The sequence below is a fragment of the Equus asinus genome, chromosome 2 (genome assembly GCF_041296235.1).
Source record: "Equus asinus isolate D_3611 breed Donkey chromosome 2, EquAss-T2T_v2, whole genome shotgun sequence".
Lineage (NCBI taxonomy): Eukaryota > Metazoa > Chordata > Mammalia > Perissodactyla > Equidae > Equus > Equus asinus.
Genome location: NC_091791.1, coordinates 168,330,710 through 168,344,717, shown reverse-complemented (window position 1 = coordinate 168,344,717; position 14,008 = coordinate 168,330,710). Strand labels below are relative to the sequence as shown.

At 55.2% G+C, this 14,008-nt stretch overlaps 2 protein-coding genes across 4 annotated transcripts in view; both read left to right on the top strand.

Annotated features, from left to right (window-relative positions):
• SLC7A8 (solute carrier family 7 member 8) overlaps positions 1-5,357 on the top strand; it is a 50,846-nt gene extending 45,489 nt beyond the window's left edge. For 2 of the 3 annotated variants that reach the window (XM_014856301.3, XM_014856303.3), the window contains exons 9-11: positions 871-1,020; positions 2,547-2,724; positions 3,201-5,357. In XM_014856301.3, the coding sequence (XP_014711787.1) occupies positions 871-1,020; positions 2,547-2,724; positions 3,201-3,367 (495 nt within the window). In that variant the 3' untranslated portion in view covers positions 3,368-5,357. The remainder of the gene's footprint in view (positions 1-870; positions 1,021-2,546; positions 2,725-3,200) is intronic. The other variant, XM_014856306.3, reaches the window with a different exon arrangement.
• Positions 5,358-10,062: 4,705 nt separating this feature from the next.
• Positions 10,063-12,221, top strand: CEBPE (CCAAT enhancer binding protein epsilon). Its single transcript, XM_014856401.3, has 2 exons — positions 10,063-11,072; positions 11,687-12,221. The coding sequence occupies exons 1-2, from the start codon at positions 10,563-10,565 to the stop codon at positions 12,020-12,022; spliced, it is 846 nt and encodes a 281-aa protein (XP_014711887.1). The 5' UTR covers positions 10,063-10,562; the 3' UTR covers positions 12,023-12,221.
• The last annotated feature ends 1,787 nt before the right edge of the window (positions 12,222-14,008 follow it).

Here is a 14,008-nt window from a genome sequence, read left to right as displayed (position 1 = left end):
GTTTGTTGTGAAGGCGACTGAAGAAGACTCAGTACTCCTAGTGGACCACAAACTACTTCTTATCTTGAGCCATTTGCGGTACTATGACTGCAAGGCAAGTACAGTAAGAATCTGGCTTATTCATCCCTTAAAATCTCCTGGATTGTTTTCACATCAGATCTCACAGGAGAACTGAAACTTCTATCGGCCCTAACAAATTAGCAGAGGAAGAACATGGTTCCGAGAGAGCCACTGAGATGATTTTGAAGTTGGAAAGTGGACCCTATCAAGAAAACGTCACAGGGGCGTTATGAGGGTTAAATGAGTTAATATTTGTAGAATGCTAAGAATAGGGCCCGGCACCTATTAAGTGCTATACAACTGTTAATGATTTTTTTAAAAAACAGAAAGAAAGAAAAGGAAGGAGGAAAAATAAATTAGATGACTCAGCCAGGAGAGAGGATGAGGGCAAGAATAAAGCCTTAATCTACAGTTAATAATCTTCCCTAAGGGATAATAAATGAAATTAGCTTGAGCTACAATCAAGGGAGAAATACAAACGAGACTGGGGCGGACATAGAGCCAGGTGCCGCCATTGTGACTAATCCAGTAGTTTACGGCCAGTATCTGTTCTGACTGGTTAGTGCCCATGCCATACCGGTGGTTAAGTATTTTGATTATCACCCCTGCAATAAGAAAAACTTCCTGGTAATGAAGGTGTTCGCAACGGCCTGGGTTACTAGGGGAGGCTGCAGAGTCTCCACTTTGAGACAGCCATTATAAAACAGCGTCCTGGGCCTGAGGCCGGGGAGCAGCTCCCTGGCCTGCAAACAGCCCCGCCAGTCTCTCAATACCTTTCTGATCACTGATGAGCGTCTCCCCTCCCCTCAGTGCATCTCCACCCTGCTGATGCTGGTCACCAGCGACATGTACACACTCATCAACTACGTGGGCTTCATCAACTACCTCTTCTACGGGGTCACAGTTGCTGGACAGATAGTTCTTCGCTGGAAGAAGCCCAACATGCCCCGTCCCATCAAGGTTTGAGCACCTCCCTTGGGGTTCCCTTCCTCTACTGCTTCTAGGCGCAGATCAGATTTTTAATCCACCTCGTTCTCAGCTGCTGGCCATAGGTCATCATCTGTATGATGGTAGCAGACCCTTTGGGCAGCAAGGGCCATGTGTGAATGGGGCGGCCACTGCCATTCTCCACTGGGGATGGGACCAGAGTAAATTGCAGCTAGAGGAATAAATTAGATTAAATGATATTTTCATCACATCATTCCTTTGTTTCCTAAGACTCTGTCTTAAACTCCAGCTCCCTTATCTCTCCAGCATTTCCCTGGACCCTCTAGTTTGGCCGGTCTCCTTCCTGTCCCTCAGGGACCTGGGTTCATTGTGCTGTGTCTCCATCCCAGAATGAGTTTCCTCCTCCCATCTACCTATCCACATGATAGCCCTTTTCCACATGGGCCTCAAGCATCTCCTCTTCCTTGAAGCTTCCAGTCCACTCCAGCCCTCCATGAGCCACCTTTTTAAACTATTATGGCCCTGCACATAGAGAGTGCCCAGTGAACTTATTGATTGCTATAAGAAATAACTTTGTGATGGGAATGGGTGGGATTGCTCAGAACGAACTATGCTAGAGTACTATGCATTCTGCAAATTAGAAGACTAGAGTATAGCTCTGAGCTGTTTGAATAATCCTATTCTGGAAACAGAGGGAGACTAGATACTTCTAGAAGATTCTTCCAGCTGAAGAATCAAGGGCTCTCCAAATCTGTTTTCCAATGCCACTTTCCTACCACTCTTAGAAAGCCTGCTGAGGGAAAGAGGTGGTAGAATAACCCCATCTCCCCATCACATGCACATCCTCTGAGAGGAGAAGACGAGGAGGAGAAAGGCAGCTGAATAGAGAGCCTTGAGTTCTCTGCTGAGAACTCCCCGCTGTGGTCAACAAGAAGGGATGAAGCCCATAGTGCTGATGCTTCCTTCTGAAGTAAAGTCAAGGCCCTGGGCTGCCTTATTCTGTGCCAGGCTTCCTGATTCTCCTGGTCTTGGCAGATTTATCTTCTTAAATTGCTTAAGAGAAACAAACTGAGTGAGAGGAATGGATATTTGTCACGTTGTGCCCTGAAGGCTCCGCCTAAAGGTGGGTGAGGGGCGGGGAGCCTGACCGACCCAGGTCCTTTCCTTAGTGCCCCTCACTCATTTCTCCACCTCTCCTCCACCCCTACCAATATACTGGCAAGCTGATGAAGCCCCACGGGCTTCTCTGGCTGTCGCAGGCACATGGCGTGGATGACGAGGCCTTGTTTGATCTCGCCCGGGAGGGAGGAGATGGGCGATGAGGTTAACCCCTCCTCTTCTGGTCCCATTGCCCAAATTCACCAACATTTGTTGATACAGCCTTACCCCCATCAGGGCTCGGAATGTGAGAGCCACAGAGCTGAGGGAAGGCCAGCCTTTGCCCTCAAATATGCTTCCCTGGGGGTGAAGAAGATGAAGGATGCCCTGATCCTGGGGGCCGAGGGGTCCACACAGCTAACAGTGCCTCTGCTCCACAGATCAACCTACTGTTCCCCATCATCTACTTGCTGTTCTGGGCCTTCCTGCTGGTCTTCAGCCTGTGGTCGGAGCCCGTGGTGTGTGGCATTGGCCTGGCCATCATGCTGACAGGAGTGCCAGTCTATTTCCTGGGTGTTTACTGGCAACACAAGCCCAAGTGTTTCAATGACTTCATTGGTGAGTCGAAGGCTCTGGGTGGCTGGAGGGCCTCCTGGTCTGGGATACAGTGGTCAGCAGTCCTGAGCCCACCAGGATCAGGAGGCCTAGGCTGGTCCACAGAGCTCTGAAGGAGTCGGGGGCAGGTGCCTTCCCAGAGACCTCTGAGGAGAGAAGAGCTGTCATTCCACACAGACCTTAGACCTGTAAGCACAGGCAACTTGAGAGCCATCCTGCAGGAGCTGCCTAGGCTGGGTGGAGACCAGGGGAGACCCTGGAATTGGTGCTCAGTGTGTGCGGGGAAGGTGGAAGACTGGGGCCTTGATGAGAAGGGGCAGCCAGCAAACAGGCCCAGAGACACAGGAGGCAGGGGAGGTGGCTTCTCCTGGAAAAGGAGTCTCCTAAAGGCAGGAGAGCTGGGAAGGGCCATGGCCTGGTCAGCCAGGTTGGTGGGATGCTCAGCACTGACCGAGTTTCTGTGTCACCTCCTTCCACAGAGTTGCTAACCCTGGTGAGCCAGAAGCTGTGTGTGGTTGTGTACCCCGAGGCGGAGGGGACCTCGGGGACAAAGGAGATAAATGAGGATGTGGAGGAGCAGCGGCAGCCCATCTACCAAGACACTCTCTCTAAGGACAAGGACTCAGTGGAGCAGCCCCAGCCCTGAGGACCACCAAGCCCTCTCAGCTGCCTCCTCCTTCCTTCATCCCCCTTTCTGCCCTCTTTCCCTGCCTGTGTCCTCCCTACACACACACACACACACACACACACACACACACACACACACACCCCTCTGCTTCTGTCAAGCAGGGGCAGGACCTGGGTGTGAGTGGTGAGAAACTATAAACGAAGACACTGACATTTGTACCCAAAGAACCAGCCTCTCGCCCCCAGGGCCTGTGTCCAAAGGGCTGCCCATGCTGGAGCTTTAGAGGAGAGTGGAGCTGCAGGGGCGCCCCCTACAGGCCCTCCCCTAGGCCCACACCTTCAGTTGCCTCCTTTGGAACCTGAGTGCAGTACTGCCTTCCCTCCTCAATCCTGAGCCCAAGGGAGCCTCAGCTCCAAGAGGAATGGCAGCAACAGTGAGTCGGTTATGGAGGGACGGAGGGACGGACTTGAGCAAATCTGTCACCATTATAGGTCAGCTAGAGAGACCCAAATCCCCCTCCCTTCCCTAGAGGCCCAAGAAATTAGAAGCGATACTTCCCTCTGCATCTTCCCCACCCCACCCCGCCATACCTCCACCCACCCCAGCCTGGGCTGCCTGTTCAGAGTAAGGTTCCTGTCAGGAGGTCACCCCCCAGTGAGCCAAGGACCAACAGCAGGGGAACTGCCCTCTCTGCTACCCCCAAGCCAGGCCTGTGGAAGATCCCATCCATGGGGAAAGGCTCAGATTGCAGAAACCCAGCCCTGCCCCTGCCTCCTGCATCCTGCCCCCAACTCGGTGCCAAAGCTTTCTGAAGCCAGCTTCTTATTTTCTATGTAGTGGACATTTCTCTCCTAATGACAAAGCAGCTCAGCTCCCCCTCCCTCCACACCCCCATGGGAAGGAGCCAGTCCCCCTGTCCTCTCTGCAGCTAAGCCCTCCCACCCCACGCAGCAGCACTGCCGCCAGCCCCCTCCCGCCCTTTATTACCTCCTCTCTGGACCTTAGCTCTGGACCCACCACCCTGTGTGAAGGCTCCCCAGCCCTTCAGGCCTGAAACTGGAGCCAAATCCGCCTTAAGTCGCCTCCCATCCAAGAACTGGACCTAAAAATACTCCCTTATTTCTAACCCTCAGGACCTTCCCGGGAGGGAGCTTTCCCGCCTCCCCGAGGTGCCCATCCCGTAACCTCAGACTGTTTGGGGAGAAAGTGTATTCTGAAGGCCAGTTCCTCCCCACCACCACCACCTGCACAGATAACCCCTTCCTCCTTCTGGCCCCACCACTGTCCTGTCTTCAGATAGCCTCCAGGGCAGGAGCAGAAGGCACCCACTTTGGGAGTTCTTGGTCGTTCTCCATGTGGACACCTCACCCTCCTGCAGGCACAGGCCGCCTTTCCCTGTGCTCCAAAGGAGGGTGCCACAGTTTGCCCTAGGCCTTGCAGCACACCCGCCCCCGTCCCCCCATCCCCCCAGCCACACCTGCTGTGCTATGGACTAAGATCCTTTTATCCCAAAGCTATCATCCTGTCTGCTTAAACCGGAATACCAGGGAGCCCTCCTGGCCTGCTCAGGCCTCCCAGCTTCCCACCCCAATGCTGACCCCGCGCGCTGGTGAGATGCCAGGTCTGGTCCATGTTAAGGTCCCTTCAGAGTGGACTCCAGGCAGGCTGGGGCTGGCCCCTGGAGGGTCAGGGGACCATCCTCTTGTTCCCTCATCTCATTCCTCCAACTTCCTCCCTTCCTTCCATTATTGTTTTTTTGTAAAGTGAATGCCTTACTTTTTGGATAAATATTTTTGAAGCTGGCATTTCTATTTCTTTTGGATTTTTTAATGTAAGTTTGTTTTGCGGCGGGGGGGGTTCTACATGGATAATAATCTGTCTTTGAGTTGGTTTCAGTTTTAGAGGGGTTTTTTGGTTTGTTTTTTGGAGGGTTTTTGTTTTTTTCTTTTAATGTAATAAAATTTAAAATGGAAATAAAGTTGGTGTTGATAATTCAATGACCCTCTGAGACAGAGTCGCTGCGCATTTCCTGTCTCCCTCAGGAGGACTTTGGTTCCCAGGTTCCTTCCAGGATGGCATTCCTCAGGGCCCTCCCTCTGCCCCAGGGACCCAGTGACAGCGCTTCAAACAGCTACCTCTTGTTTTGAACCAAAAACTTCCATTTCTTCTGTGAAGTCACAAAGTGTTAGTAAGTTGCCGCTCTGTGCACTGTGCTGAGAGCCCGCAGACTAGCTGGGAGGCAGAAACTCGTCCCTTCCCACAGTGGGACCGGGGGCGACGAGGGGGCAGCACCAGGCTGAGTGGAGGGAAGTGAAGGCAGAGGTGGTCCCCCAAGGCCCGTCAGCAAAGGTTTCTGGTGCCAGGACCGCGGAGCTGAATGGGAAAGGAAGGGAGGGGCTGAGCCTGTGGAAAGACGCTGAGGGCTCTTAGGAGAGCGCCCAACTGGGTCCACAGGGCTTGATGGGAGGGCCTGGGAGGTGAGGTGGGCGGTGCAGAGCCTTCCAGAGGAAGATCCTTGGGTGCAAGACTAGGACGACAAGGGAGGAAGTAGTTAAGGTGGGGACAAGTCCCACCTGGTGCTTTGGGATAATCGCTGGAGGAAGTGGAAGGGATTAGCCCCAGGCCTTGCTTGGAGTACCTCCTTGGTGGGCAGCCCTCTCTGCAGGCTGCCTGTCCTGGGACGGCATCAGTCCAGAGCCAGCACTGCTGACAGACGTGGCAGGAGGGGTGTTAAGACATCACCCTCCACCGACTGGGACACCGTGAGGACACAGGCAGGCAAGACGCTTCCACTCCTGGCCTGGCCTGGCCCCAACCTTCCTGCTTTGTGGCTGGCGTTCTTCTAGACTGAGGCTGGAGGCTAGCCATTCACAGGGGCACAGATACTTGACTCTGAGTCCCAGGTCGGCCACTGAACAGCTGTGTGTCCTTGGGCAAGTCACTTCGTCTATTTAGCACTTTTAGAGAGGAAAAAAGAGAGTTGAACCTAATCTCAAAGCGTTCCTCAATCTCCCAGTCCAAAAAGAGCAAGGGCAGAACTGGGCAGAGCCAGTCCCGTGCAAGAGGCCCTCCTCTCCCCAACATCCACCCTTTGGGACCCCTCTTCCCTACACACACTTTCCTGTCCCTGGGCTGCCCCAGGTCTGGTCGATGAGGCCCCATTCTGGCAAGTCCAGCCCTCCCGCCCCAATCCCCTCTCACTCCTTGGAGACACCTGTCCCTGGCGCCCCTCCCTCTCTCTGTAAGGTGACACTTGCTGATCTTTTCAACCTGGTCAAACGGGCAAATGTGGGTTTCTTCCTGGGCAACATGCATTTATTTTTAACCTGGGCCTTTACCCTGACTTCACCCTGTCAGTCACTTTAACACTAGGAATTCACATGCTTAGACCTCGGGGAATTTGGGAGCCTTTTGGACGTCACTGATATCATAGCTGCTTAAGCATTCATTTATTAATATAGTCACACAACAAATCTTTTTATAACCATGCGTCCAAGGGTTTTGTGGTATGCTGTAGGAATAGCGAACTTATCCCTGAATTTTCCATATCCACACAGGCTTCAAATATTCTGTTCCATTGTCTCCATAAGAATATTCATTCATGTCATGCCACCTGGCCTTATTTATTTGTTTATTTTTTTGAGGAAGATTAGCCCTGAGCTAACATCTGCTGCCAATCCTCCTCCTTTTGCTGAGGAAGACTGGCCCTGAGCTAACATCCGTGCTCATCTTCCTCCACTTTATATGTGGGATGCCTACCATAGCATGGCTTGCCAAGCAGTGCCATCCATGTCCGCACCGGGAGCCCAACCGGCGAACCCCAGGCAGCTGAAAAGGAACGTGCAAACTTAACCGCTGAGCCACCAGGCTAGCCCCCTGCCTGTCCTTCATTTTAATTCAGGCAATATGGTGACAATGGCTGAAGAGGTCCAAATGATGTATCTGACCCTACCTTCAAGGAGCAAGTCATCTGCATGGAAAAGACGGCAAGCCTGCCTGTGGTATACACGTGTGCACTTCGTGGCATCACTGACTGCCTAGTCCGGCTGGTCTGAACCTGCCGGATCCCCAGAGTCTGTGCAGGCCTGGTACCTACGTGCCCAGAAATGCTTGGCAGGGGCCAGCCTGTGGCGTAGTGGTTAAGTTTGTGTGCTCCGCTTCCACGGCGGCCAAGGGGTGGGGGGGCCCACAGGTTCCACCCTGTGTCAAGCTACGCACTGCTCATCAAGCCATGCTGAGGCAGATGTCCCACATGTAAAAGGGAGGAAGATGGGCACGAATGTTAGCTCAGGACCACTCTTCCTCAGCAAAACGAGGAGGACTGGCAGGGTATATGAGCTCAGGGCTAATCTTCCTCAAAAAAAAAAAAAATGCTTGTCAAATTGAGGCCTCAGAGGAGACTGCAGAGTGTACCTGCTTAGGAGACACATAAACTGCAATGGGCAGTCAGAGGAAGGGCGGAAGGAGACTGAACATTACTGAGACCAGTTGCTTTCCGTATATTCTCTTATTCACAGTTTAATTAAACGACCTGACAAAGTACGCATTACTACTGCCATGTTACATGTAAGATTAAGTAACTTGCCCAAGGTCACGGGGCTAGTAAGTGACAGGGCCGCCGCCAGACTCCTCGGTTACTGGGAAACGCTGATGTCAGCGCGCCAGCAACGTCAGCTACCAGCCTGGAGGTGAGGGGCCGAGATCGCTTATCTCCATGGTCGAGCTGTCGTCTGACTTTTCATTTCCTGCCGCTCTATTTGCACACCTCCCTGCTTCCGCCAGCGTCCCTTCACTGTTGACGCAGTCTCCCCATCCCCAGGGTGGATGACTGAGGGCACAAAAGGCTCTCTGAGTTACACAGCTCCTCCTCTCCCTATCCCTTCTTGCCTGGGGGTTTCAAGAACTAGGCCACTGCCCTTTCCCCCAAGATCAACAGCACATCCTTGGATGACCTTGAGCGGCTCGGCCTCTTAGCCTGTTTTCCTCCATTATATGGCAGGAATAAAAATACCGTCTGTTTTGCTTACCTTCCAACTTAACTCACAGGGAAATGGTCAGCATGGAAAAGTGTACGTCTCAATTATTGGAAAAGCATAACACTAGAAAATGACAGGCCTTAACCATCATCGCTATTTCAAAGTCGGGGAGGGGATAGAATTTCTCCTCACTGAGACAAGCCTCTGGCCCCAGTCCTCTCAGCCTGTCCACTCTCTGTGTAACATCCCGGCCATGCTTCCTCTTCCTCCTTGCAGAGGCCCAGCCCTGTCTTGCCGGAGCCAGAGCTATGGGAGGCTGCCCTCTGCAGTCCACTCCATTCCTGACCACAGCAGCGCCTCACTACCTGAATTTTGGACCAATATTGCCACCTGGTGGTCAAAAAAGGCACTGCCATCAAACAAGTACCTCAGCTCTGGTACCTGTTTGCCACAGGGTCCTTTGAAATGGGGAGAAGGCAGAAATCTCCCCATCTGGTTCCTGAGATCTGTCTCTGGGATCCTCGCAGATCTATCCACGCCAGGTCAGGGCTCTCAGAGGAAGTAGCTCAGGCCCTGCATAGAGAGCTCCTGGGGTGGGTGTGGGAGTAGGGATGGAGGGAGGAAGGAGGATGCTAACTAGAGGGGGGACTTGCCTGACTGGTAGGCAGGCCCGTTCACATTTGCAGACTTTATTTTAGTGTTCAACGCCGCACATATCCCCTCTGCATCTGCCCCACTGGGGCCCAGCCTTGGTGAGCCCGACATAAAACCTACTGGCCTCCACAGGATACTCACAGCATTTGCTGGTGATAAAAGAGCCAGTGACACTTTTCTAGGTGTCCTTTCCTTTTCACTGGACCTCGAGTCCCTTTTGTAGATGAAACTCAACAGGTAAAAGCAGAGCCACAGCTCGTGCCTCTGATGGGAGGGAGTAGGGGTTCCCTGAAGCAAAAGAAAAGGGAAGGAGGGAGGGGGCCCAGCATGAGAGCCAAAGTGCAGAGCAAGCCCTGCGCTTCTCCTGGAGACCCTGAAACAGAGCTCCAGGAAGAGGTGATGACAAAAGAGAAGCCTTCTCAAGCCTCACAAGAGGAAGTGGACCAAGAGACACGCATCGAGGTCAGAGAACGGCTGTGCAGAAGGCCGTGCAAGCCAAGCTGCAGGGTGCCCGAGCCCTGCAGCCCGGGGCACAGGAAATCAGGCAGAGCCTCAGGACCAGAGTGGGGCAGAGTGCCAGCTTGAGGCTCTGGCACTGCAGGGCAGCTGGAAGAGAGAGGCGCTGGGGCCACCAGAGGAGTGTGGCTGTCAGTTCCAGCGGCAGCAGGCTGCCTGGGCCCGAGGCACAGGGCCCAAGTCCTGACTATGTGCCCTAGCCAAGCCCAGGCAGTCAGGGACAGTGCCAGGCTGCTAGAACTGGCCAGGGCTGGGAACATGTGAGGGTTTGGGCTATGGCACAGACCCTGTGCAAACCCCTAGCAAATAAGCATGCTCTGCACCACGGTACAGGCCCCCTTGTATGGCTTGGTCCAGAACCTTCACTACTTCCTAAACCCCTCAAAAAACAACCCCTGGCCTGCACCCAGGAGAATGCCCTTGGAGGTGGGGCTACAAAAGGAACTCACTGCCCCTGGGGTTAGGTGGAGCCCTGCACTGCAGGGGACCCAGAGGGAGGCGTGTCAAGGGAGGAGCTCAGATCAGGCTGGGGGTCGGCACTGGAAGAGGGTGTTCTCTGTTCATTCTGACTTGGCACCTCATTCTGCACAGAACTTTTTGGAACTCCGAGGGAGGAGGACACTCAGAGTGAGGTGTTGCCCTCAGCGAGGACTCTGGAATCCCCTGGACTCAACGGGGAGGGGGAGGCATTCCCAGAAGCATCAGCTCCTGGGCTTCTCAGAACCCTGAGCGAAGAATGCCCCCCAACTGCTAAATAGGCTAGGGGCCCCATTGCTCTCAGGTCTGCATCCCTTCCTCCGGGGTGTGCCCTGCCCCTCCCTGAGTCACCCCAGGGAGAGAGGAGAAAAAAGGGAAGAGAAAAGAAGCATTGACTACAGAGGAAGGAAAAGGAAACAGCAGAGGAGGGAGGAGAGAGGCCACGCAGGAGTGGGTGACCGAGGAGATCCGAGAGGGCAGATCTAGGGCAGATCTAGGGCAGGGGAGATCGAGAGAGGGCAGGCCGAGCATCCCCAAGGCTGCCCCGAGAGCAGGGCGGCGGGGGCGGGGAGCCCAGGGGGCGGGCCAGCATGTCCCACGGGACCTACTACGAGTGTGAGCCCCGGGCTGGCCAGCAGCCACTGGAGTTCTCAGGGGGCCGAGCGGGCCCCGGGGAACTGGGGGACATGTGTGAGCATGAGGCCTCCATCGACCTCTCCGCCTACATCGAGTCTGGGGAGGAGCAGCTCCTCTCTGACCTCTTTGCTGTGAAGCCGGCACCTGAGGCCCGAGGCCTTAAGGGATCTGGGACCCCTGCCTTCCCCCACTACCTGCCGCCTGACCCGAGGCCCTTCGCCTACCCCCCACATACCTTCGGCCCTGACAGGAAGGCCTTGGGGCCTGGCATCTACAGCAGCCCAGGGAACTACGACCCCAGGGCTGTGGCCGTGAAGGAGGAGCCTCGGGGGCCTGAGGGCAGCCGGGGGGCCAGCCGCAGTGGCTACAATCCTCTGCAGTACCAAGTGGCACACTGTGGGCAGACGGCCATGCACCTGCCGCCAGCCCTGGCAGCACCCAGCCAGCCCCTGCGCGTCCTCAAGGTAAGAACACGTCAATTCTCCTCCCTGCCACCCAGGGGCTGGAGAGAGGCCCGTGTGGATGGCGGGCCCCTGAGCTCCCCGCTTCCACTAACGGGTCTGTGTTTGGTGTTGCTCTGTGCAATCACCCACCCCGAAGCCCTCCGTGCTTGCCAGCCAACCATGACCCTCTTTGCTTCTCTGTGAATTCACTCCCACCCCGAACCCCACCCTGTGGCTGGAATCCAGCGTGCCCTGCAGCCCCTGTGGCCAGCTGACCTGCCCTGACCTCTGGCCCCCTACCAGCTTCTCTGCTGCCCACCAGCCCCCTCCTCTTGCTTCTCTGCCGCCTTCTTCTAGAAGAGGAAATGCCTGCTGATCCTAGAACCAGAGACGCAAGATAGATTGAAGGAAAGTGTCCTCAGAGAGTGGGGGAACATGATAGGGAGTTTGGGTCAGAGCAGAGGACCCTCTGCATCTGGCAGGGCAATGACTGTCCTGACTGGGAACCAGGAGCTGCTCTGAACCCCATATCCCTCTGAGGCCCAAAGAATGCTCTGGCTGCTGGGATTCCTGCCCTGGCTCCACTCTGCTTGCCGGCCGGCCCTCACCTCCTCCCTCTGTGCCTTTCCCTCCAGGCCCCTTTGGCCGCTGCTGCGCCGCCCTGCAGCCCCCTCCTCAAAGCGCCCTCCCCAGCCGGGCCCTCGCACAAGGGCAAGAAGGCAGTGAACAAGGACAGCCTGGAGTACCGGCTGCGGCGGGAGCGCAACAACATCGCCGTGCGCAAGAGCCGGGACAAGGCCAAGAGGCGCATTCTGGAGACGCAGCAGAAGGTGCTGGAATACATGGCAGAGAACGAGCGGCTCCGCAGCCGCGTGGAGCAGCTGACTCAGGAGCTGGACACCCTTCGCAACCTTTTCCGCCAGATCCCCGAGGCCGCCAACCTCATCAAGGGCGTGGGGGGCTGCAGCTGAGCCTGGCTGGCAGACTGTGGGCACCAGCCCTCTGGTGGCCCCCCCCATCCTGCTTGGGTCCTAGAGCCCCTCACAGACCAAGCCTGAGACATGGACATGGACAAACGGCAGTGGGTGGAGGGAGGAGGGCAGGCCCCAGAGTGATGATTCCGTGGCTGAATAAAATTGCACTATGACTGGGTGCTGGGGTTGTACACTGGGCCTGTGTGTGTGTGTGTGTGTGTGTGTGTGTGTGTGTGTCTGTCTGTCTGTCTGTCTGTTTGCCTGTGAGGCACGGGGGACTCCAAGGGCAGGGAATGCATGTGGCTAGGTCTACATATTTGTTGATACCATGCCCAAGTGAATATTCCCAAATATTCAGCAGACACGCAGCCCATAGCTCTCCCCCCACCACACCACATGGCCGTATCATGTGTCTGTCACTCTGCTCTTCTCTTCTCCTACCCCCCTCCCACCCGGCCCACTCTGTCCTTCTGGACACTGAAGGCATCCCCACCTCCGCCCCCCCACAGGGCCTGGAGTGGCCTCTGGACACTCTCCTAACAGGTCTGTGGCTTTCAGGGAGACCCCAGCACCAGCCAATCTTTCATGCCCAGGTCTGCTGACCCCCAGCCCTGCCCTCTCTCACCTTGAGGTATAGGTCTGGGAGCTCCTGCGCCAGGTGATCAAGGGAAAATTCCAGATGGCTCTGCCACACTTACGGGCCCTTAGCTCTTGACCCGGGTGTCGATCCCTTCTCTCCAGTTCCTCAGCTTCAGTCTGCCAGGGTGACATGCCCCCATGGCTCCCACCCGCCAGCTCCCGTCTTTGTCCCTCATCCCTCAGGGCTCGGGTTCCCTAAAGCACGAGAATCCAAGTGCTTGGGGGATGAATTAGTTGGGAAAGGCCTTGAGAGGTGTTTGTAAATAAGAAAACTGGTCATGAGGAGGATGACAACCCACCTGTGCCAGTGAAACCCTACGTTCAAAGCGTTTTCCTTCCCACAGAACTCCAGTGCTCGAGGGCCTCGGTTTGAATCTCCCTCTGCAACCTACAAGCTCTGTGACCTCGAGCCAGTTACTTCTCTCTGTGCCTCAGTTTCCTCATCTGCAAAACAGGAGGAGGAATAGCACCGGCCTCACGGAGCTGCCATGTTCATAGATAAACAGGGCCTGGCCCGTGTAAGCGCGAGCAGTTGTTATCATTCCATTTTGCTAGAACTGAAAGGACCTCAGAGACCTCATCTAAACTTCTCATTTTTCAGGTGAGGAAACCGAGGCCTCAGAGAGGGGGAAGGACTCCTACAGAGTCACATGATTGGTCAGAGGCAGGACCCAAATTAGCTCCATAAAATCACAGATCTCAAGAGGGGCTGGAAGAGACCTCAAGAGATCATCTGGTGGGCTTGCCCTCAGACAAGCAAGATAGTGTGAGCCACATTTTATAGATAAAGCCCTGGAGGGCCAGGCGGGTAGACTCCTTCCCTGAAGCTCACTCAGGCCCTGTGCTGTCTTTACACAGCACCTGTGTCTCCACTTCGTGCTCACACCCTCCACTCGGAGGCATGTGGGGAATCCCGTTCAATAAGTCATCAGGAATTGCTCGACAGTCAGAGACACGGGACACCACACAGGTTAGTTAGAGTCTCTCCTAGGCCACCAATGACTTGTAGGCCAGTGCTGGGAAAGCAGTGTTAGACCTCAAGGAACAACTTTCTAAGAGGGAGAGAGCCCGGGGTCTGGATCCTTCCAGTCATCTCTCTCCCTCTCCCATCTCCGCATCCCCAGAGACAGTCTTCCCACATCTCCGGCATCCATGGGCACCATGTCTGCCTCCCTGAGGACTCAGTCCTTTCCTGCCTCTGCCTCCACATCTCTCAGGTGTCCTCTCTCCTACATCCATGCCCTGGATCCCCCTGCCCCAGGCCTGGTTCGGGCAGACAGATCTCAACCTCACTAGATGGTTGATTCCCTCACCGGCCTGGGCCGCCTGAGCTTGGAAGGGGGA